General features: G+C 30.2%; 4 protein-coding genes across 4 annotated transcripts; 3 read left to right on the top strand and 1 right to left on the bottom strand.

Annotated features, from left to right (window-relative positions):
• Positions 1-4,176: 4,176 nt before the first annotated feature.
• LOC125874733 (myb family transcription factor PHL11-like) lies at positions 4,177-6,438 on the top strand. The gene is made up of 6 exons (XM_049555745.1): positions 4,177-4,426; positions 5,291-5,367; positions 5,454-5,517; positions 5,704-5,779; positions 5,904-5,973; positions 6,147-6,438. Exons 1-6 carry the CDS (start codon positions 4,270-4,272, stop codon positions 6,432-6,434), a joined length of 732 nt encoding a protein of 243 aa, XP_049411702.1. The 5' UTR covers positions 4,177-4,269; the 3' UTR covers positions 6,435-6,438.
• A 95-nt stretch (positions 6,439-6,533) lies between these two features.
• Positions 6,534-11,612, bottom strand: LOC125874732 (isoflavone reductase homolog). Its single transcript, XM_049555743.1, has 4 exons — positions 11,238-11,612; positions 9,631-9,871; positions 8,639-8,842; positions 6,534-6,703 (listed from the first exon to the last, which is right to left on the bottom strand). The coding sequence occupies exons 1-4, from the start codon at positions 11,565-11,567 to the stop codon at positions 6,537-6,539; spliced, it is 942 nt and encodes a 313-aa protein (XP_049411700.1). The 5' UTR covers positions 11,568-11,612; the 3' UTR covers positions 6,534-6,536.
• Positions 11,613-16,807: 5,195 nt separating this feature from the next.
• Positions 16,808-18,918, top strand: LOC125873254 (bifunctional pinoresinol-lariciresinol reductase 2-like). The gene is made up of 4 exons (XM_049554154.1): positions 16,808-17,198; positions 17,723-17,963; positions 18,285-18,488; positions 18,642-18,918. Exons 1-4 carry the CDS (start codon positions 16,869-16,871, stop codon positions 18,803-18,805), a joined length of 939 nt encoding a protein of 312 aa, XP_049410111.1. The 5' UTR covers positions 16,808-16,868; the 3' UTR covers positions 18,806-18,918.
• A 3,681-nt stretch (positions 18,919-22,599) lies between these two features.
• Positions 22,600-24,162, top strand: LOC125872045 (uncharacterized). Its single transcript, XM_049552705.1, has 2 exons — positions 22,600-23,412; positions 23,443-24,162. Exons 1-2 carry the CDS (start codon positions 22,600-22,602, stop codon positions 24,160-24,162), a joined length of 1,533 nt encoding a protein of 510 aa, XP_049408662.1.
• The last annotated feature ends 1,007 nt before the right edge of the window (positions 24,163-25,169 follow it).

Below are 25,169 nucleotides of genomic sequence, written 5' to 3'. Positions count from 1 at the left end.
CCATATTATAAGTCACCCTTTTTTAAAAATAGCTAGAGCACAATATATGTCATTTTATAAAATTTATGCATAAATTACCATATATTTGCCCATTATATCCTTGATTGATTAATTAATTAATCTTGAAATTGTATTTACTTTGACTAACCTAGGAAATCTACAAGTAATTAATTTCATTGGGAGAGTACTTCATTCATTAATTAACTACTTTCTTTATTCACTACTTATTCTATAAAATTTAATTTTGAAAACAAATATCAACAAACAAATTAAAAATAAAAGATGAAAAAAAATTTAAAATAGTCTTGAAAGTTGAAGCTTCAACAAATTTTATCAAGGAAGATGATATTTCAAAAAGTTCAAAGGATGTAAAAATAGAAGACTCAACCAAAACATGTGAAGGCCAAATTGAGAAAAATCAAGATCCAAATAAAGGAGTTATGCACCATTTAAATAAATAAACAAATGATTTGTCGAACTAAACTAAAATTCATTTGTCGTCTAATTTCATTATCAATAACATCAGATTCAGCAGGAAAATTCAGATCAATTTAAAGTAGTGGAATTTGAATATTTTGTGATGTTTTCAAGTTTGCTTTAAGAATTTATATATAAAAATATGAAAAAACATTTTACACAAAATATATAGGAAAATTAAGGTGGGAAAAACTTGATTTTTTAAAAAATTTGGATCAATTGGTGAAAAATTTTGGCTCCAAAAAGTAAAATTTAAACAGTCATCTAAATGCATTTATATTTTTGAAATCTAGCATTCCATCATTTATTTCAAAGTTGTCATAAGCAAACATTAAATAAGGGCATAAGGATAAAATTACCTTATTTCTTAATGAAAGTACAAATAAAAAAGGTGACTTATAATATGGGACGGAGGGAGTAATATTAACGGCAATCCTCTCTTAATTACAATACATGGAAAGGAAATGCCATTTTCAATATTCGTATTCGCAAAACACGTACACTTATTATACGTATACGACAATTTTTAATATTAATATAATATATCTTTCAGATTATTTTTTTTTAAATCACATGTATAAAGCACACGAAATTAAAGGTGATTTTATTTTCATTTCATCTGTAAACTTTTTTTTCCTCAACATTTACCTAGTTAATAAAGTATATCAAACTCAAACAATTATCATATTCGCCGCAATAATTTACCACCTTAATAAAGTATATCCAAACCTAAACAGTATTATTTTGAAAAATAGTTTTCACGAATAAAATATTACTCCTATTGATATTGTCATCATATTATATTTATTTATTTATTTGGAAAATCACCACTTCATTAAACAATTGAAGTTGTACAAAGAGTTACTATAAATATTTTTTTGTACTTAATCTTATTAAGTGTCACGTCTTTACTTTTTCATTAAATCTTATCTTTCTTCATTCACATATTATTATGGTAAATTTTTTATCTATATTTAGTATTTACATTTAAGTAAACGATTAACTTTAGGCATTTTAGAAGTAAACTTGAACTTACATATTACTATATTATAATTATGGTGAAGTGAAAAATACTATTTTTAAAGATATTTATTTTTTATTCTTTGATTTAGTCTTGACCACTCTTTGATAGAAGAGTGGATTGTCAATATTGAGCAATTAGGAGGACGTGGCACGTGAGTACACAAATAATTCTATTCCTCGTTTGCCGGCGAATATTCCACGCTGCAATAAAGTGGAGTAACAAAAACATCATAAATTTTTAAAATTTTCTTTTTGAACCTTTACCTTAATAGTTTAAACACTTCTTTTTTCTTCTAATATCAATTCAATCAAATTTCGTCGAATACCTTTTTTGCAATAAAATATAAAGAAATATAATTTTATTAATAAAAATATTGTAAACATAAATCTGTTTGTTTTGTTGATTCTTTTATTTGGATTTCCTTGAGATTTTTTGTATCTCCTATAAAGAGGATATTGTGGATTTTCTTGAAGTATTTAGTTGTCTAGAAAAATATTTTTTGTGAATATTTCATGAATTTATGAATTTTTTTGAAATATCTCTTAACGAGCCTATGCAAAAAGGTTTAAAAGCAAAAAATAAATTCCTTTTTTTGAGCTCCAATTGAACAAATTTTCTTTGACTTTTGAAGACTTGCCTACAGAAAACAGCGAATTACTTTCTGCCAGGCTCATGAATTCTACTTTCTATTACTTTCTATTTTTTTTTTCTTTTCTAAAAGTAGCGCAAGGCGAGCCGAGGCTGCTGGACCACCAGATTGTTGGACTGGCACCACAGACGAAAAGCTTTTACGTATTACGGAAAAACAACTCAACTGAATCGCTGAGAAAAGAAATGCCCTAGCCGAAAAGGCTTTTGAAGGAATATATTCCTCTTTCTATAGACATAATCTAGGACTTACTCCAACAAAATTTTGATGTATACAACCTTATTCAATAATTCAGTAGTATTCTAAGTATCGATATTTTAATGGTCGCAAAAAAAAAGTTGGATTTTTAAATACATGGATTAACTATCCTGGGACAACTTATTACATCATTATGGTATAAATGATGGGATATGTTATCCCAAACATGACAATCAAATAAGAAACACATTTTTTATCCCATCACTATTTTTTTTATCCCACAAATTTTTTATCTCATCACTATTTATTTTTATCCCTCACACCAAACGACCCCTGAATGTTGAATTATTGACAACCAAAAAAGGATGTTTCTTTCATTAGAGTTAATTGATAGTATTATTCTTATATATTTTACTATAATAAATAAGTTAATTTGATGTGATGCGGTATCAATTTATGATGGTGAATTTCATAGAATAGAAAAAGGTGGATGGAATGTGTCACCGTTAAATCAATATAAAATAAATTATTTATCGGCGCTCATGTCTCTTCAGATTCCTCGCCGATGTTCCCTCTCCCTGTCGTTTTCTTTATCCAAATTGATACCGCAATTATATCTTCATGTATTCATAATTTACATAAATTTTATTAGTTTAAAGATTCTTTTTTAAAGAGTTTTTTCTTAAAAAAAGTACACTAAATTTAAAGAGTCAAATCAAATTACTAGTTCAAGAGTTAATTATTTAAATTTACTCTAGTTTATAATATAATGAATTTTACTAGATTTTGGATTTTAGATACATTGTATCTGGCGCATTCAGTTAATTACATCCAAATACATAGAATCAAAATTATGTGTAATTCGTTTTAGATCTATACATTGTATCTAAGTGAATTCATATGTATTTGACTCTCTCGCTCACCTCTCTCCCTATATTTGGTATTCCAGATACATGTATCTAGTGTGATTCACATGTATTTAAGGAGTTAATATCTTAAAAGGTCATTGAACTATGAGAAATTATCTAGTAAATACATTGAACTTTGTTTTATATCAATAAAATCACTTAACTTGAAGTTTTTATCTTTAAAAATCACTCAACTACATTTATCATTAGAATAAACTTGAAATAGCAAAAAAAAAAAATATTATTTATGATTTATAAACATGAATGTCATAAATAAACAATTTTCTAAACTCTGTATTTAAGATACATATACTATCAAATTTATTTTAATGATAAATATAATTTTTATAGATAAAGACCTTAAGTTGAATGATTTTGTTGATATAAAACAAAGTTAAATGACTTTGCTAGATAATTTCTCATAGTTTAATGACCTTTTATGATATTAACTCTGTATTTAAGACACATATACTATCTTGCTCGCCTCTCTCCTTTAATTTTTCTCGTTCGCCTCTCCTCTATTTTAGTGTATCTGGTAGCAAAAATACATGTATATATATATCTGACTAGATATTTGTAATGAAATTATTAATTAATGAGATAATATGTAATTATTTCAAACTATAGGGAGAATTAATAAATATAGTAGTATTATTTGTCTAATTAGATAGTTTTTCCATTTCGTATACACTTTATTTCGATTCTTTTGTAACTCATAATTATGTAAAATTATGTTAGTTGATATTTTTTTCATTAGAGACAAACTAATAAGAATCCCTCCTCACTTTAATATTATATATATACGTTATACTGTTTCATTTAAAAATATTAAACCATCAGAAGAGACATCTTTATTTATTTATTTAAAGTTTGTCAAATGGAAACTCCATTTGATTCTCTTCTTCTCTTTATTGAATTTGTATCCTTGTGATCATTGAGGATTCTTGGAACATTGTACTAAAATTTGAGCTATTTTTGTTGCTTAAATTTCAGTGTTTGTGGGAATAGTATTTATGTATAATGCAATTGATGGGGTGGGAAGAGGGGGAAGTTATTTGTATGAGAATGATGGGGTGATGATGACAACAGACCCAAAGCCAAGATTGAGGTGGACTGCTGAATTACATCAACAATTTGTTGATGCTGTCACAAAGCTTGGTGGTCCTGATAGTCAGTACTCTCTTTTAATCTTGTTTCATTTTGTGCTAATAAATGTTTGGCCATCTTTTTCTACTTTCTGTGTTGGGGATCACTGAATTCACTTGCAACAACAATAATAATAATATACTCAGTGTAGTCCCACAAGTGGGGTTTGTGGATGGTGGTGTGTATGCGGACCTTACTTCTATACTTTGTGAAGGCAGATCAGAGAGATTGTTTTCGAAAAGACAATTACTGAATTCATTTGTAGTTCCAAAATTATTTCTCTCAGACTTACAGTAGTGCAACTTTTAAGTAGTAATGAACAGTTGTTCTGATCCGATTCGAGTGGTTCTTTGATTCATTTTAAATTTTGCAAGTTGGTTTGGAATGGTGTTATGTATGTAGTAGAGAGGTATTCTTTGAAAAAGAATACTTTTTGCAGCCATTTTAGCTCTTGATTATTACTTTATCAATTGAATGAGTATTTTCTATGCTATTTGGTTAATCTCAATGAGTCTACCATTAGATTGACCCCAATTTTGTTTCTGGATATCCTGCTATTCATTGATCCTCTTTTAGATCGATGTCCTTTTTGAGATAAAAGCTGTTGGTTGAGTGACTGTCTGAGAAATTAACTCGGGAATATGTGGAAAGGACTAAAATCATGTCAAGGCTGTCAATTCTATTAATTGGAGTATCCTCTTACTTCTGTTGTTTGAGATATCTTTGTCCACCTTTGACTTAGATAGATTTAGCTTCAGGGGGTAAACTAGATAGTTAAAATATGAATTTTACATGCCTTCACTTGCTTGTGCTAAGTGAATTTTTGCATTTGGAATCATTTTTTGTTATACGCACGGCGATGTTTGATGGAAGGTCTTGGATTTACAGAAGCAACTCCCAAATTAGTACTGAGGTTGATGGGCTTGAAGGGCTTGACACTATACCATTTGAAGAGTCATTTGCAGGTAAAAGTTTGTTTCTATGCCTTGTTTTTTTCAATTTTTTCTTTCTCTGATAACCACTTTGGATGTCTTTTACCTTGTATTTTCAGAAGTATAGACTTGGACAGCTGGCCAAGAAACAAAATGCAGCAGAGGCAAACAAAGAGAACAGCGGTGAGTTTACTATAATTTTGAGAATTTCCAACAAAGAGCATAATAATGTGCTACATAAAACCTTGCCTATTGATTGTAGAAATAGTCAACTTTGTATGATCTTTGTATGTTCGTTAAGGCTTCTCGTGTGTAGATTCGTTATGATGAAATCTTATCATGATTGCATTGTGTTCTCGAATTTCACAGGGGACTCCTCTGGACAGTTTGGTTTGCATTCCTCAGGCCCCAGTACCTCTTCATTAAGTATGAACTTTATGCAAGGGTAGGTAACAACATGTTGTGTGCAATTGGTTTGCTAATGCCTTAATAGACCTTATTATTAGGCTTAAATTTACTCGGTTAATCTGTTGACTTCTTGCTAATGAATGGCACCTCTGTCTAAACAGAGAAGTCCCAACCACTGAAGCAGTAATGTGTCAGATTGAAGTTCAGAAAAGATTACAGGAGCAGCTTCAGGTATGCATAAACTTATTTACTAGCACCATTCGTATTCCTAATGTGCGTAAATCATGAAAACATACAAACACTTGATGTGATGATCCTAATCCTGTTCTTCTAGCTATGTTTAGTCAACATTCATTGGCTTTAGGTCACCCATTCTAATAGCAAGATTAATTCTCGCTAACCAGGTGCAACAGAAACTGCAAATGAGAATAGAAGCACAGGGTAAGTATTTGCAAGCAATATTAGATAAAGCTCAGAAGAGCCTTCCAGATAACATGAACTCTCCTAGTGCACCGGAAGCAACAAGAGCTCATCTCACTGCTTTCAATTCACCTCTGTCAAATTTAATGGATTACACGGTACATGGAGAGAACCGGGACAACAACATAGAGCAAAAGAAGGATATGAATCTTTATAAGCTCAAAGAAGATTCCATTAATTTCGATTTGAACTCCAGAAGTAGCTATATATGATTTTATCAATAATTGTTCTGTCCACACAAGATTATTACAGAGTACATTATTTGCTCAAATTTTTCATTCATTGAAGAAACACAAAATTCAATCATATTGAAGCTAATTAAGAAAGCGTTTTAGATATTCGTCCATACGAGTATAACAAACTTCAGGGTAGAGAGCAGAGGCTTCTTCAGCATTTTGTCCAATTTCAAAGTTAGTTAAACAACCTTCATAGAATATGTGGTAGAAATGTCCCACTCCTACCTGCCCAGCATAGTCCATTTCTGCATCAAATACCAAGTCAGGTCTCTCTATAACAATCATTCTTGACAATAACATTTTACTATAATAGTTAAGTTTTCTTGTGGAAATGATTTTTAATGTTATATTATATGTTCTCTGTAATAACATTTCACTATTGCACATGAGTCTTGTTCTTTTGTTTTAGTGAGAGCGAATGTTTTTGAATTATTAGATATTGTTTTGAAAAAGTGAGTAAAGATTCTTTTTAGTACAAAAAATTAAATAAATGAAAAGCATAACTAGGAGGGAACAATTTTCAGAGGGTAGTTTTACTACATTCTTTTGAACTAAATTAATGCACTTAGACTTTTGCAAGCATCAATCAGCTACTAGTAAAATATATATTATACTAAGATCTTCTTGAAATTATTATATTTACATATTCAACTGCACAGGGGCGGCTCTAAGGCATGGCCAGTGAGGCCATTGCCTTAGCCTCAAAAAATTGAAGGCCCCAAATTTGTTTAAATTATTATTAATAATTTTATTATATATTAATATAATTTATATAAATAAAATTGTTATGGTATATTTTTTTTTTTTATTTGTTTGAGAGTATTTTTTACCAATAAGTTTATAAATTCTTATAGTTTTTTCACTCATTATTTGATATATTTGTTTTAACTTCCAATTTTAAATTAGTATATCCTTTTTATATTGGAACTAAGTTATATATATTGATAACATAATTTTTTTTTTCAATCTTTTCTTAAACTACGTGAATTGATAACATAATTATTTTTTTTCAATCTTTTCTTAAACTACGTGAACACAAAAATATTCATGCACAAGTTTCCTTTTCATTTTAATTTAATACTCACTTTGTCCCTAATCACTTGTCCATATTTCATTTTTTAGTTATCCCTAATTACTTGTCCATTTTGACAAATCAAGAAACGATAATTTTTTTACCTATTATACCCTAAATTAATTACTTTGAAAAAAGATAGAACTTCTTGAAAATATTATGTTTTTAATTCATCCACTTCATAATTAATAGGGGTAAAATGGTAAACTCACTATGTCAATTATTGATTTCTTAATAGGTGTGCCAATTCAAAAGTGGACAACTAATTAGGAACATAGGGAGTATATTATATGAAAATTTTATAATTTGTTTTAGATATTCACCAATGAGTGCTACTTAATGGAATGAATTATATCATTTAAAAAGAATTATATCATTTAAATTGATCAGAAATTTGAATATTTTTGTTACTATCCATGCTCAAAACTTCAACTATTAAGTTATGTATGTTCTTTTCTTTTTATTATTTGTGATGATAGCCAAATTAAAATTTCAATTTGAGTTTTGATGCTTAACATCGATAATCCATCACTTTTATTTTTTGTACTCTTCTTCATTTCTTTTTTTGTGTGAAATTTGATATTTTTTTGTCTTAAATGATTAATCTATTGTGTAGAAAATAGATTTTCTTGTTAATGTATAAATTTTATAAAATAAATTTAAGGGCCTCTTAATATAATTTTGCCTTAGGCCACGAGATCTGTTGAGCCGCCCACTGCATAAGATGTACTACTATATATACCAATTCTTACAGTTAAAGCATGTATATATTTTTTTTTTCTCTTTCATGTTAAACAAATTTTAACTGTTATGCCAAATCAATTTAAAGATATTCTTAACATGATATAATATTGTTTGCCTTGATCAAACCTGCACAACTTTTCCTCAAAATGCTTCACAACATTAATAGATTATACACCTTATATGTAACTTCTCAATCTTTTTAGCTATCAATGTGGAACTTGGTTCACACTCCCAACAAAAATCTTATTATATAAATGTTATCATATATTTAACACCACAAGTTTTAAAAATGATTTTCATTCTTAATTTTTTCATTAAACCAAACTTTATCACATAAATTAAAAGGCTGAGTAGTTATAAGTACCTTTCATGGAAGATAGGAAATCTTGTTCAGATATGCTAATTTTCTCAAGTTGTGTCCCTTTAAGGTTTTCCCACTTGGCTATCAATTCCCTTTGAGTCATAATGTTTTCTGGTGGTCTAAGGTACACTGTCTTGTTCATTGTCCTTGGATCATCTATGCTTTTTATAGTGTATGTTGCCACGTCATCTTCATCCATGTACACCACTGAATAAAATTAACCCAAATAAGAAAGACAAAAAAGAGAGTCAAATTTTACAAAATATAAAAACTATATTATAAGTACTTTACTTATAATAAAAGCTACTCCATTCGTTCCATTTTATAAGATATTATTTATTTTTAAAAAGAATAATGACTTTTTTATATTTTGAAAACTATTTCACTTTGACAACCCACTCCACCCTTTAAAGGCACTTTCTTTTATATATCCGTAATCGGTATATAGAAATGTTGCTACTTTCATATCTTATATTATATATTATTTGTCAACGCTATTAAAATATATCTCAAATTACTTGTTAACTTATAAAATTAATATGTTCTTAGTTGTTTTTTTAATTTTACTATTAAAAATAATTCTTTTTGAAAATGTAAATAATATCAATCCCCTATATAAATATTTTAAAGTTCCAAAAGAGTTGCTCTATGTCTAAATTTTGGTATTGGTGGATACGGTATATGTATCTAAAAGAGTTAAAAGGTAGATTAGTAAAAATTCACTTTTAATTTATTGATGATTTCTTAAAAAACATGACAAGAAAATTTTAAAATGGACATGTAATTAATATGAGAAAATTGTCAAAGAAAAGACAAGTAATATAAGCCAAAGAAAGTATAACATATTTAAGATATATATCACAATTAGTTCTACAAATATTAATAAATCAAAAGTTTTTATAAAAAAACTATGTGCTCAATCAAACACCATCGATCGTCATATCAAATATAAAATGGAGATATAATTATTTTAAGAAAAGTAAAATGTATAGTACCTTTAACATTGCCATCTCCATAGAGACACACTTTGTGTTTAGGAGGAACAAGAGTTCCAAGTTGAGAAAGGTTGCCAACAAAATAACCAGCAAAGCAATTAGCAGAAATGTAAGTATAAGGAATATGAGCTTCTTCTATGGCTTTTCTCACTTCCATTTTCTCATCAAATGTTACTCTTCCTGGTTCTATTGCATCTCCCATTAGTGCTGGATCCATACCAAATTCCGATGGCAAAAATCGCTGTCAATTTTAATTAATATGAGTATCATGATAAAATACGTACATACGTACGTTATTTATTGTTTCTTAAGTTATGTGTGAAGTTCATTGGGTACGAACAAAAGTGAACATGAAAAAAGTATATGTACAAATAATAGTTTGTGGATGTGAAAATTAAAGCATAATTATTGATAACTTAATTAAGTTTGCATGACGTAAGAATGGTTTAAGTGTGATGAAAGCATTAAACTGTATCTCATCTAGAAGCTTGGGAGAATTACAAAGTGGTCACTGAAGAGTGTAGACTGTAGACTACAAATTAGAGAAGAATGATTAAGGGTGAATAAATAATTAGTAATTAATTAATTAGCCATCCTTATGAGTCAAATCAAAGTTTCATCACTAATATCCACCAACTTCACCTCTTCTAGTGGTCTCTTGTCAACTTTTTAGATATTTCATGTATATATTTTTTAAAATTTATCTGCTTATATTTATGGTATAAGAAAACTAAATAATATATTTGATTGACTTGTAAGGTTATTTATTTGGAGGATTAAAAATTCTAGATTCGTCTTTGAATTTACTTCTCAGTCCAAATTTATATGATGATGATTACTTGTTCTTTGATAAATTATTTTGGAAAAATTATCTAAATACACATCTTATTTTCCCATAATCTTTGAAATTTCCTATCATTTAAAAACTTTTCAAAATTTTCTATTGGATACATCACTCTCCTCTCATTGATACATTCCTACCCCCCTCTCGGATACACCCCTCACCTATGTATCCTGATGACTGCTGATGTATCCGAAAGTCTAGAGATGTATCCGGATGTCCTCTGGCAGTCCAGAGATGTATCCAGATGTCCTATCTCTTCACTGATACATGCCTCCCCAGTCCTCTCTCAAATACATCTCTCATCTATGTATACGGTTGTCTACTAATTAATGTATCCGGAAGTCTAGTGATGTACCCAAAATCTATAAATTTTAAGGGATTTTTGTAATTTGGAAAAAAGTAGGGAAATAATGTAATTAAGTCTTAATAATATAGGATTTAGGTGAATTATACTTTTTTTACATGCCTGTTAAATATTTTAAATTGTTGTAATTTATAGCACTTTTTATGTAAATTTTAAATATATAAATTTTATTTAAAAAAATGTATGTTCAAAACATACATTAAAAGTCCATAATTTGAATTTTGAAAATCGAAAAACATCACATAATTTAAGACAAGCTATTGGAGTATATTTTTTTTTTCTCTCTTATATGCCCTTTGTTCTCCTTGGCTAGATTTACAAAATAAATACATAGATTCACTATTTGACCATCGAGATATCGAAATTGAACTATAGTCTATAAATAATTAATATGAGTACCTTAATGTTTCCAGCTTCTTTAATGGCCTCAACCAACTTGAGTTGCAACAATATATTGTGACTTCTGAAATGCACACCGGACATGGTGCATATAACAACATCCACCCCTTTGATAGCCTCTACTAGGCTCCGGTGGTCGGAGAACGAGGCCTCGACAAGTCGAGCACCTTGTTCTTTGAACGACAACAACATCTGTAGTTTGTCGATGTCGAGGCCGATCTCCGGCCGTTGCAGGACATACGTTGTATGTCCTGCAGCTAAACTAGCCTTCACAATTCTCTTACCTATATAACCGGTTCCACCTACAACAAGAACCTTGCTTTTTACCATTGTGTAAAATGTTGTTATTTTGGAGAAACTAAGTTATGACTATTTATATTGTGAAATTTGCTAATTTTTTTTCATATTTTTTTTCAAAGGTGTGGTTGAAAATGTAGATGAGATATAAGATTTTATTGTAATTATACGTTGTACCGTAGTAATTAGGCAACCTGTCTTTGTCATTACTGTGGACCTTGTTAAATAGTGATGTTTTATTGTTGTCTACTTTAATGATATTGTACGCACAAACAAGAAACGAGACTTTTTAATCTCTCGGTTCATTTTTATTTGTCATGTTGATGCTTCTCAAAAGTCAATTTGACTAATTTTTAAAGTTAAATTAGATTACATTAATTCGATATTGTAAACAAAAAATTTAGATATTCAAAAACTATATGAAAAGTACTATAAATTGTAATTTTTTGCATATCAATATGATGAAAAAAATACATCGTAATATGTTAGTTAAAATTTTTATAGTTTAACTCTAAAAAAGGAAATTATGACAATTAATAGTGAATTGGATGAAGATAGTATTAAGGAAAAAACAAATTAAATAAAGCGATACTATATGAATAAAGACATCATTAATGGGTATTTGAATTTTCTTTTCCTTTTATTAATGTGTTTTTAGGTAGAGACTGTAAAATGTAAGAATCACGACATTCACAACTAGGGGTGGTATGGTACTTTATGTAATTTTAGTTTTTGAATTTTAAAAACATTATATTATTATTATACTAAATTAATTCAGTATGATTTGATATTTTACAATTTGATTTTGATATTGTGCGATACGAAAGGATCGACTTTAACTTTTATATATATATATATATATATATATATATAAAATAGAGAATTATGACTTCGACTTTTCAAAATTCCATCTCAAATTATATTGATACTAACATCTTCACAGGTAAAACATTAATTGTTTGGTGATTCAACAAACCAAAGAGATCAAGGTTAGGTATTTGTCTTGGAAGAAAGTCGTTTTAGTAACCTGCAATTGTCACATTTTGATTAGTTAAAGTGCATGCACCAAAGTCCAAACTAACCAAAACGTGACAGTTGCATCGATCACTTTACATTATTCTAAAATCTATTCAATTTTGACACCTCCTGCTAATTAGCTCAATTTCCAATTTAATGTATGTTACTAGTATGATAATTTTACATGCTTTTAACTGATTAATTAAGATATATATATGTGATCTATAATATCTCCAAACCAATGAGAGATTTACTCTATTTATTTTCTCTCTCTCCCTGTATGAGATATGAATTGAACGGGAATTTTTAATGGTTCAGTTGATTAACTACTTAAACATTCACTTGTTAGTGAAAGTATAAAAAGAGTATCCCCTCCTTTTTTTGAGTTCCAATCTTGTTCGCCCCCTCCCCTACCTTTTCCCTCCCTACATGACACTTATAATTTTCTAAATCCTATTATTTTTTAAAAAATTATGTTAAATTAGGTAATTAAATAAAATTATTTATATTGTCGAGTAAAATTTTATAATAGAATACGGGGGATTGAATTTCGATATCGAATTAACTAAAATTTGAGATAAGGCACAGAAATAAATATATTTGGAACCTAAACTCTAATCCATCTTAAAATTTAACTGAAGTGATAATTATCCAAGATTATAACCACTATGGAAACTCATACCAACTTTGATATGATGGTTAATTATGTCAAGTAGGGGTGTACAAAATCTAATCGAAAACTGAATCAAATTGCAAATTGAGTCAAACCGAAAAAAAAACCCGACCACTGGTTGGTTTCACTTGGTTTGGTGTTGAAAAAAAAACCCCGACTATATTTGGGTTGGTTTGAGTTTAACTAAAAAAAACCAACCCGAGACCAAATCAACCCGACATTATATATCTAATTTTAAAATTTTATTTTATACATAAAAATATTTACTTTGATATAATTTTTAAATATTTCTTATACTTTTTCATAGTTTTTATCTTTTAATATATTATTTCAAGTTTGAAACTTAGAATTTTGAATGGTTCCATAAAGATTATAGTCCATAGATGTTGGTAATTATAATAAAACTTAAATCAAAATCAAATTAATACTAATGCAAAAAAGAAAATCAATTTAACACTACGAATGCCAATAATATTGAATATTTGTTCTTTGGTTTTACATTGGTTTAGACAATTAAAGTACATAATCTAATTTTAATTTTCTTTAATATTTAGCCATGCAACTAATACTTATTAAACTTATTTTAGCATGATTTAGTACTTTTAAATTATGATCATTTTCATTATGACTTGTTAATTTGCAATATTTGTTTTATGCGATCCCATTATTATTATTTTGGATATTTTAGTGTCATTAATCATATCATTGTTTGTGTTGTATATTTTTAAGAAACACCTTAGATAGTTGTATTTTGGTAGGACTGAAGAAATATTTGAAGTACAAGTAAATTATATGTTTGTATGAATACTTTAGCGGAAAAACCCGAAAAAATCTAAAAAAACCCGAGGTTGGAAAACACGAGTTTTATTGGTTTGATTTGGTTTATAAATTTAAAAATCCGACACAAATAGTTTGGTTTGATATTTGAAAAACCCGAACCAACCCGACCATGAACACCCCTAATGTCAAGATGCAATAAGGATTTATTTAAATTTTCTCTCCCAATCTTGCTTACTCGACATAATTGAGTATTTGATTTTCATGAATTTACAAATGTTATGGAAAGATTTTGTGGATTATATTAAGCATCCGTTGACCCTTTTCATTAGAATGATTTGGAGGATGAAATGATTGGTTAACATCGTAATTATAGCAGCCTGCCACAAAACGGTATTACCTCGAAAAAAGAAAAAAACCAATAAATAAGAATTAGTTAATACTCCCCCATATTAGTTGATCATCTTATTAACATGTGAAAAGAAAAATGAACAGCTAATATGGAATGGAGGGAATAATAGTTTGACTTATGTATCCTAATGTCATGTGATTTATCCGGAAGTCTAGGTATGTATCTAGAAGTTTAGTAATGTATTCGAAATTCATAAATTTTAAGGGATTTTTGTAATTTGAAAAACAATAAGGAAATAATGTAATTAGCTAGCTCTTAACATTATGAGATTTATGTAAATTATACTTAACTAAATGTAATGCTTTGATAATATATTTTTATTAAATGTTTCTTTCACAAACCCAATATAGGATTAGTGTTCAACCATGCATTGTTGAAGTTAGAAATTTCAAAATTGGAAAATTATTATTTTTGCAAATAAGCTCTGTTTCGAGTGGCTATTGTTGCAAAAGATCGGTTACGTACTGATGAGCCTAAATCTAACTTTTTTGGATGATTTGGTGCAGTTTCTGAAGTATTTTTGGATGAATCTGATGTTTGAATTTAAGAAAAAATACGAAGTCAATTTTTTGTATAATAGTGTATAAGATCGTATATTATTGTATATGAGTGCATAATTACCTCTTATAATTTTGTAATACTGTATATTGGGTATATAATGTTGTATATCATGTTTTTAAACATTTTGGTAAAAATAAAATATGAAAGTTTTCTATGTTAATGTATACCGGATGTATATTGTTGTATATTAAATTGAGTTTTGGGCTATATTTATACAATATAAATTAGGTAATTGTACTTTTCTGAAATTTTCCAATATGAAAAGATGAAAAATAATACTTATAAAGTATATAAAAATTTCCTAGGGAATATACGACCCAAGAAATAATATTAATGTATTGGGTTGTTTGGTAAGCAGAATAAAATGTCATATCTCAACATAATGTTGTGATTGATCATTTTATATTGTGTTTGGTTGACATTGGATAAATTTGTCTAGTCAATCAAATACAAAATAAATTCAACCCCAACCTTAATACTGAAATATCCATCTTATCTCATTAAACTTTGAATAATTTTATCCCATATCCTAAATAAGATAAATTAATTTCAAAATTATAATCTCAATACTATATCCCGAAATAATTTAGTCTACAAATGAAATATATTAAATAAGACTTTCTTGATTTTAAAGAGAAGCTAGAGGCTGCCCTACCAAATACTGTAGTATTTCTCAAGTTAAAGTCATACATCTCCTTAAGTTGCCTTCTCATATTTGTTCATACTTGACGTTTATAAAAGATAGATAATGACAAGTTAGGCTACACAATATTTTTTTTCAAATACTTCTAATATTTTTGAAAATAATTAATAAATCATTAATCACTCTTTACATTTTTATTCAAACTTACCTGCACCGGGTGTATACACCAATCCAATACATGCATGTCATGTGTTTAAATTTATACTAGTTCAATTTACTAAATCTTAATTAATTATCTTGTGTTTTATTTGATTAAATCACACAATAATGAAAATTGCATTAATTTGGTGTATACATCCGGTGCGGATAAATTTTTCAATCAAATTATCAGAATTGAAACCAAGCTAATCTCTTCGATTTCACAATAACTTACAAATTAATAAGCAAAGAAAAGCTTAATTAAAATCAAGGAAAACTATGTTATCGTAACTTCGTGTCTTAGTTTCAGCAGAAAAGAAACATCTTAATGTCCCACAAAAAGGAATAAAATCTATAAATAACAAAAGAAAACCTATACTTCAAGATAAAACCGATAACAGAAAAGAAAAGAAAAACAAATTAATTAAGGGTGTATTTGATACGGAGGAAAATATTTTCTCAAAAACGGTTTCTAATTTCTCTATGTTTGATTTGTTCAAAATGTTTTTGAAAATATTTTCTCTAAGAAAACAAATTTCTGAAAAATGAGGAAAATGACTTTCCTAATGAATATAGAAAAACAAGTTTCATAAGTAGTGACATTCCAGGTTCATTGTGTCTTGATCTCACCCATGGCAATTAGGAATTTTTCTAAGGGTATTCAAAAATTTAATAAATATCTTTAAAAAGATGTTTCGAGTTGTATACACAATATTATTTTCAATATATATAATATAATTTTTCGACGAATGGTGTTCAATTAACCACTCTTGAGTCTACATAGCTACACCATATCATCCAATGCCCCAACCTCCACTCCTTGACCATCCCTCCCCGAATCCCCCACCCCAATATCACCCCATAATATTTTACCAGATTACATAAATATACTTTTTAGATATTTATTATCGTACTAGAAAATAAATAAGAAACTCGCTTATTTTCCAAGAAACAAGATGGTTCTTTAAATAGACAACATATGGAGTATCTATCATATATTAACTAACTACATATCCATTGATCCCAGGAGAAAAAGAAGAAATATATTGAGAGATGGAAAAAAGCAAAGTGTTGATAGTGGGAGGAACAGGATACCTTGGAAAGAGATTGGTGAAATCTAGTTTAGCAAATGGACATGATACATACATTTTACAACGTCCACAAATAGGAGTTGATATTGAAAAAGTTGAAATGTTTATTTCTTTTAAGATGCAGGGAGCTCACCTTGTAACTGCTTCTTTCAACGATCATCGAAGCCTCGTGGATGCAGTTAAACTCGTGGACGTTGTAATCTGTGCCATCTCCGGTGTCCATATTCGTAGCCATCATATCTTGCTTCAACTCAAGCTTGTGGATGCCATCAAAGAAGCTGGAAATATCAAGGTACGTTGTCTTAAATTTTTTATGCAATTCTGTTTTTTTTTTATTTTATGTATTGGAAACAGCCTCTGGCAGAAATGCAAGATAAGACTGCGTACAAATATAATAGGTCCTTGTAGTCGGGCACCTGAATCTCCTATCTAAAAAGAGTAAAACAATTTTAAAATACATTTAAAGATAAAATGTCTTATGATTGTAAGTCTCCCGTTAAATTGGCCTTTTCTCGAACCCCTTGATGAAAATTCTGGTCCCGCCACTGATTGGACCCTTCCCTGGACCCTGCGCATAGCGAGAGTTTTAGTACACATGGCTGCCCTTTTACTTGCTTGAAGCAATTATTTGAATAACTTTTGATTTTCCTAAAGTTGGGACAAAGTGACCTTTCTATTACAAAACGAAGCAAAGTAACTTTTTTTTACATAATTTTTAGTTACTAGTTGAGTGACGTTCTCGATAATTAAGCTGATGACTCTATTAAATTGAAGAATTTTGGTATGCGATATCACATAAACTTATAAAATGTACAGAGATTTTTTCCATCTGAATTTGGAACGGATCCAGCAAGAATGGAAAATGCAATGGAGCCAGGTAGAGTTACATTTGATGATAAAATGGTGGTGAGGAAAGCAATTGAAGAAGCTGGCATTCCTTTCACTTATGTCTCTGCTAATTGCTTTGCTGGTTACTTTCTTGGTGGCCTTTGTCAAATTGGTCATATCCTTCCTTCAACAGACTCTGTTGTCTTGCTTGGAGATGGCAATCAGAAAGGTAATTCTCCCGAGTTTAAGTTATATATATCATTAACGTAAATGATTTCTTAATTACACTATCATGTCATCCGAAGAATATCCACAACAAGGGTGGACCGTGGATGTAGCCTTTCAGCTACGAGTTCATCTGAACCCATAACTTTTACTTACATAATAGTATGTATAATATTACTAAGAATCTTAAAAGTTGAACTCACTAAATATAAATCCTGGATCCACCTCAATCTACATGTAAGTCTTCTTAAAAAATGATGGACGGTTAATATTAAAAATATGATTATGTGTATTAGTAACTACATCTTTTTGTTTAATTTTGCAGCAATTTATGTTAACGAAGATGATATCGCAACATATACCATCAAGGCCATAGATGATCCAAGGACACTCAATAAAACACTTTACCTTAGGCCTCCTAAAAACATACTTTCTCAAAGAGAGGTGGTTCAAATATGGGAAAAGCTCATAGGCAAAGAGCTTAAAAAATCAACTCTTTCCAAAGAAGAATTTTTGGCTCCCATGAAGGGTAAGAACCATTTTATCTAACAAATCATATTTTTGTAGTTTGTACTCCTTTTCCCCAATTGATTTGATGCCATTTCTCATTTATCGAGAGTCAATTTAATGAACTATCAAAACTAAATCGGAATTTTTATTGTGGTGAAACATAAAAAAACAGAGCTTGAGTATGCAGAACAAGTTGGCTTGTGTCACTATTATCACGTATGCTATGAAGGATGCCTCGCAAATTTTGAAATAGGAGAAGACGGAGAAGAAGCATCAATACTCTATCCAGAGGTTAAGTACACTACCGCGGAACAATACATGAAGCGTTATTTATAACTCTAATTAATAAGCAAGCACGATATGTATATGCGTCTTGTAATTCTTAACTTCGGCTTTGTAATAAACTTATTTGATTATTCTCTAATAATTGTATATATAAGTTGCATCTGCTACCATTCCTTTGAACATTTGTGTATTTTATCAGAAATGTGCCACGATTAGAAAACGTCCAAAGTACTCAATTATAATAGACATTCAGATGTAGTGCCTTAACTTTTTGGAGGATCAATGTGACAACATTTTTGAAGAGTTGGTGCAACACTAGTTTTTACAAATGTGCAATGCACATTAATACCTCACTAATCATTGTAAACTTTCTTGCAAGATAAAAGAATTGGAGTAAAAACACATTTGCATACATGAAGTAAGTGTTAGAATTTAACACAGAGAAAAAAAAGATTAAAAAAATTGTTTGTCAATATAAAATAAAAGTCGTAAGTTATTAGAAAAAATGTTTCTTTTAAAATTAAACTAAAATCGTAAGTTTCAAAATATTGTTTTAATGTTAAAAATTGTAAGTTGAAAAAAAATATTAAAAAGCTGTAACAAAACTACCTAATTGGCTATTCCTAGTCCAATTAAGAACATCCTAGCATGTATATAACATATATATAACATGTATATGTATCTGATAGATATGTAACTGATATGAGTGGGTAATCACTGTACCAGGGGTGTTCACGGGTCGGTTTGGAACGGTCGTTGGTTAAAACTAAAACCACACCAATTTAATTGATTTTTAAATTATCAAAACCAAACCAAATCAAATACAATATACATTTATCGGTTTGGTCGTTATCAATTTCGGTTCGGTTTGATTCGATTATTCGGTTATTAACCATACACAAAAATTAAAAACTATTCATTCAAAAGAGGGAAAAAAGACAACAATCATTCAAAACGAAAAATAATTAGAACAACTAACATTAGAGAACTTTCGATCATTGAATTTGCTGTAAATAAAGCTTCAATTACATTCATCATTTTGCCTAGAAGGAAGAGACAGTGACATTCCTAGTCCCACCAAAAATTGTGATAGACACTCATATAAATGAAACCAATAAGATAAATGTTCTCGTCTTTGATGTTTCATCTTGCATAAATAAATTATAAATAATTTTTTTTGAAAACATATATAAGACATCTAAAATTGTTTTTACAAGTAATGATACATTTGAGAATCATTTAGTTCCCTTAATTAAACTCTTCTTAAGAAAAAAGAAATTTGTACTTTAACTTGCTCTTTAACTCACTTTTAGCATTTAAAAATCAATGTATGGAAAAATACTTTAGAAAAGATTCTCAATCAAAACTTAGTAATTAGGGTTCATGTGAGAATATAAACATGAATAACAACTCAAAGATCACAATGCATAATATAACGCAACTTATAATCAAGAATTGAGAACTCAAAATCAATAACTTAACTCATATCAAGAATTTAGAACTCAGAATCAATAACTTAACTCATATCAAGAATTCTCGAAACTAAGGGTATAACCTTGGATTAAATTTTTACTAACTAAATTGAGATATAAGGCGTGAGGACGAACTCAGTCCATCACTATGAATAGCCTTATATACCTGGAAGAACAAAGTTCTTGAAGAAGTTTGAAGAAGAACTTGATTGGAAGCCTTGAAACCCTAGCTAACTTTTGTCTTCTTTGCGGTTTTCTTTGAGTTAGAGGAATTGAGAGCATAAAATAAAAGAAATTTGAGTACTTGGTAGAATATATTCCCCTAATTGAAGTTAAAACGTCATGGCTTGGGCTTAGAAAAAATGTGAAAGGACAAAAGAAACCCCACTTAAAAAGCTGTAAAAAACGGGGCCATCTATAATTCGTGGTTTGATCTACGTACCGTTGATCCTAGCCGTGAAATTCATATTGAATTTTTAAGGCTGAAAAGTTCATTATACGGGTTCAAACTACGCCTCGTAGCTAGAGGTTCCTACGACCCGTAGATGGGTCAGTAGGAATCAGACCCCAAAATTTGACCCTCGATACTTTTTCCACGAGTCAATAGTACATATCGTAGCTCTTTCTACGACTTGTAGAAGGGATTCGTAGGTCACTGACCCAAAAAACTATGTTGTGGTAGTCTCTGGTAAAACAATCGTAAATTTTTACTCGAAATGAGGCAAACTTGGTAGTGTTGGAAAGGGGACTCATAGACCTTTAATTTCATAGGTCATTGACCATCTAATTCAATATGTGCTGAGAGATATGATCGTTTGAAGTTGACCTAAGTAGAATGTTATATAAAACTTAGTCGATAAGGGAGCTTACAACTCAACGTTGTGCTAGGTGGTTCTTGTGATCTTAATTCATATCTAAATTCATTCCCACACTAAAGAATTGACTTTAACACCTAAGAACAATTTGAGAATCACCCACACAACCTTATACACAAATGAAGAATGGTTCAGATCTTAAGTTAGAATTTTTTGTGGTGTTACAAGAATAGAAACTAATAACTTATTTAAACTAGGGAAAATGCATAAGTACCCCCCCAGCCTATACCCGAAATCTCAGAGACACACCTAACCTTTACTAAGGTCCTATTACCCCCCCGAACTTATTTTATATGTAATATTCTACCCCTTTTTGGCCTACGTGGCACAATCTTGTGGGCCCATCGCATGTTGACATTTTTTTCAAAGATAGTGCCACATAGGCCGAAAAGGGGTAGAATATTATAGATAAATTAAGTTCGGGGGGGTAATAGGACCTTAGTAAAGGTTAGGTGTGTCTCTGAGATTTCGGGCATAGGCTGGGGGGGTACTTATGCATTTTCCCTTTAAACTATGAAAAAGGGTTAAAAATTCCTTTGAACTATGCAAAATTAAACATTTAAACTATTTTTGTTTTAAACTGAGGGTATCTTTATTCAATTTCGCATGGTTTAAGGGAATTTTTAATCTTTTTTCGTTTAAACTATTTTGTTTATAAAAACACAAAAGATTACTCCCATAAATGAATAAATAGAATATATTGTTTTATTGTTGAAAATCTAAGTGAAAATAACGTAAGTTTCTAAAAATTGCTTTACTATAGAATATCCCAAGTTTCTAAATATTGTTGCCATATTGTTGAAAATTGTAAGTTAAAATTTTTTGAAAAAAATTGGGAAAATGCACAAGTACCCCCCCAGCCTATGCCCGAAATCCCACAGACACACCTAACCTTTACTAAGGTCCTATTACCCCCTCGAACTTATTTTTTAATTAATTTTCTACCCCTTTTGGTCCTACGTGGCACTATTCTTGTGGGCCCAGCACGTGTTGACAAATTTTTCAAAATAGTGCCACGTAGGATCAAAAGGGGTAGAAAATTAATTAAAAAATAAGTTTGGGGGGGTAATAGGACCTTAGTAAAGGTTAGGTGTGTCTCTGAGATTTCGGGCATAGGCTGGGGGGGTACTTATGCATTTTCCCAAAAAAATTGTAGGTTTCTAAATATTGTTTTATTGTCAAATATGGTAAGTTTGAAAATATTTTATTTTCCTAATTTGTTACGAGTTGGGTTTCTAAATATTGTTTTAATGTTGAAAATTGTAAGTTGAAAAAAAAAAACTCAAGTTTATAAATATTATTTTATTGTTGAAAAAAACTGGTAAGTTACTAACTATAGTTTCCCAAGTTTCGACCAATTGGGTTTCCCAGCAAGGCAAGGGGATTGAAGTTACTTATAAATATGGGATTCCAAAATTGTCCCCATTGCGTTCAACTTTATACTTTTTGTTTCTAAACAGTCACAACTCATAAAATTAGTTTAATTCATTCAAGAGTGATGGAGTTTGAAGAAGAAGGGTTTCGATTTCGCCCTGAGAATTCAGAGTTACTTACATACCTTCTCAGGTTTATCGCTGAAAAAGATTTGCATGACGATGGTTTTATTACTGAGTGTGATGTTTACAAACAAGAACCTTGTCTAACTTATAGCCGTGGGCGTCATTGTGGAGGAGGAGATGATGGGGATACTAGTATTTTTCGATACTTCATTTCACCCAGACATAAAAAAAAGAAAACTAACGATAGATTTTGCAGAGTTGTGGGTAAAAATCTTGGGACTTGGAAGCAACAAGATAAGGGGAAAATGGTTGTGAGTAAACATAACAAGTCTTTGAGTATGGGACTCAAGAAGAGTCTCTATTATGATACTAACATGTGTTGTCCTGATGATGGCAAGTGGCTCATGAAGGAATATGTTTTTTGTGATGCTATTCTTAGAAAGTTCGAAAACTCTAATTTTAAAGACTATTGTATTTGTGCAATAAAAATGAAGCCCGAAAAAAATTCTGCTAGTTGTTCTCGAAGTAGTAATGTAAGTACAACTGTTATGGATTTTTCTGATGAACAGAAGGTGGATACAAAGGTGATTTCAGGGGTAAATTCTGTTGTGCCACGGATGGATCAGGAATGTAAGGACGTCACTCCTATCAATATTGTTGAACCAATGCTGCAAATTCAAGAGGCTTCATCAGGTGAAGAGAAGATCAAAGAGCTATTAGAAAATGATGATCCTGAAATAATGCTTATGCGGAATGAGGACTATGGAATGATCAATCATCCTATCAATGTCGTTGAAAATCCAGCGATGGAAGTTGATGATGTTGAGGTGCAAATTCAAGAGGCTACTGGTGAATGGAATGGTGTTTTGGAATTTGAGAACACAATGCCAGAAAATAATCTGCCTAAGGAACCAGCACACCTGCAGCAAGATTGTCCTTTTGGTGTTAGTGAGGACCGTATTGCAAGCTTTGTTGGACTACTATCTGGTTGTGGGAACTCTGCTATCAGGAACAATCAAGAGGCCCCCGGAGAAGAGAATGGTCAGTTGGAGCTAAATACTTTTTCTCAAATACAACAACCTATGATTCCTGACTTTGCGAATGTGAAGTCAAATATAACTATGCTTGAAAGATATGATACTTTGGCTGAATATATGGGTGTCGATGTATTGATGAATCCGAACAATGAGCTGCTGATCCATCCTTTTGATATTTCTAAACGAGCAATAGTAGAATCTAATCAAGAGGCTGCTGGTGAAGAGAATGGTCTGTTGGGGCAAACTGTGTCGCCTTTTTCCAAAGTACAAGAATTTGTTATGGCAGAAAATAATGTGCCTGAAATGTTCGATATGGGTGATACATTGTTGGAGATAAACCAGACACCACAAGAAGAATCTGAGACACTTTGTGAAACAGAAGAATCCAGCTTTGTTGCAGACCTTACAGAAGCCTTGTTAGATTATGAGCCTTTGAAGGATATATCAGATGCAATTAGGAGTACATTATTGTTGGACCAACAATCTTGGCAGTCTAAGGCGCATTTACAAGATATGCTGCTCTGAAGAATTGGTACTACCTGGACAGTTTCAGCTAATTTGTGGACAACACTAACTAGCTAGGTTCAGTTTTTAAAACATTATCAGGAGTTTTGTGCCTGCTTCTTAGTCCTTCTGTTTGATGTTACTTATAGTTTATGTAAATTCTATTTGTTCAATTTCTTATTTTGACAAAGAAACTGTTATTATAAGTTTTATCACTTGTTACAAAAGTTGATACAGTCTCCCCTAAATGAAAAATTTTCTTCTGTCTAAACCAAATCTACATTCATTCAAACATATGGGTATTGCTAGCTGATCGATTTATCTAGGTTTTCTTTAAATTTATATGTCCAATTTTATGTGGTCAATTTGAAGTACGAATGTAGTAATGAGGAATCAATGTCCAAATTTATGTCACCTTTATTGAAAGAAGAGGAGGAATTTCTCGGTATGTTCAAACACTCTCCTTGCATTATTCACTGTTTTGGAGCTTATCTCTCCTTCAAAGATGAAATCGACCTTTACAACTTATTGTTGTAACTTGGAGTATGCATCTGGAGGAAGCCTTGTCAATAGTCTTCGGAACTTCAATTCACTGCCGGATTTTGAAGTTAAAAAACAAACAAAGAATGTTCTTTTAGGGCTCAGTTGCATTCACAGCAATAGAATTATTCACTGTGACATCAAACCTGACAATATTAGACGAAACTGCCAAGATTGCTGATTTTGGACTCTCCATGACTTTTGAACAGGGCATGAATTGGTGTGTAACTGTGACAATAGATAGATCCATAAATAAAATTGGTTTGTAAAAAAGTACGTCTGGGCTTGATCCCTCTTTAGAATTAGTTTTGTGGTATGTAGGCAGCGTATGACGAAGATGATCTCACATGCAGATGTATTAGTGTCAACTGTCAAGTGTGCGAGTCCAATTTCAAACTCTGTTGCAGATTCTATTGTATGGTGATCCATCTGCTACTCTTTCAATTTCAAAGTTTACCTTATGTCATTTAAATTTCAGAATTATCTTT

This window comes from Solanum stenotomum, chromosome 8 (assembly GCF_019186545.1).
Source record: "Solanum stenotomum isolate F172 chromosome 8, ASM1918654v1, whole genome shotgun sequence".
Classification (NCBI taxonomy): Eukaryota; Viridiplantae; Streptophyta; class Magnoliopsida; order Solanales; family Solanaceae; genus Solanum; species Solanum stenotomum.
Note: the sequence above shows the minus strand (reverse complement) of the source record. Positions and strands in the feature narration are given on the sequence as shown.

Excerpts from the sequence above, each read along its gene's own strand:
- LOC125874733 (XM_049555745.1), top strand. The coding sequence starts at position 4,270 with ATGTATAATGCAATTGATGGGGTGGGAAGAGGGGGAAGTTATTTGTAT. Across the intron at positions 4,427-5,290 it reads AAAGCTTGGTGGTCCTGATA|AAGCAACTCCCAAATTAGTA; the intron begins GTCAGTACTCTC and ends TTGGATTTACAG. Across the intron at positions 5,368-5,453 it reads ATTTGAAGAGTCATTTGCAG|AAGTATAGACTTGGACAGCT; the intron begins GTAAAAGTTTGT and ends TTGTATTTTCAG.
- LOC125874732 (XM_049555743.1), bottom strand. The coding sequence starts at position 11,567 with ATGGTAAAAAGCAAGGTTCTTGTTGTAGGTGGAACCGGTTATATAGGT. Across the intron at positions 8,843-9,630 it reads TGGAGATGGCAATGTTAAAG|TGGTGTACATGGATGAAGAT; the intron begins GTACTATACATT and ends AATTTTATTCAG. Across the intron at positions 6,704-8,638 it reads TTTCCTATCTTCCATGAAAG|AAATGGACTATGCTGGGCAG; the intron begins GTACTTATAACT and ends TATTTGATGCAG.
- LOC125873254 (XM_049554154.1), top strand. The coding sequence starts at position 16,869 with ATGGAAAAAAGCAAAGTGTTGATAGTGGGAGGAACAGGATACCTTGGA. Across the intron at positions 17,964-18,284 it reads TGGAGATGGCAATCAGAAAG|CAATTTATGTTAACGAAGAT; the intron begins GTAATTCTCCCG and ends TTAATTTTGCAG. Across the intron at positions 18,489-18,641 it reads ATTTTTGGCTCCCATGAAGG|AGCTTGAGTATGCAGAACAA; the intron begins GTAAGAACCATT and ends ATAAAAAAACAG.
- LOC125872045 (XM_049552705.1), top strand. The coding sequence starts at position 22,600 with ATGGAGTTTGAAGAAGAAGGGTTTCGATTTCGCCCTGAGAATTCAGAG. Across the intron at positions 23,413-23,442 it reads TTGAAAATCCAGCGATGGAA|GCTACTGGTGAATGGAATGG; the intron begins GTTGATGATGTT and ends CAAATTCAAGAG.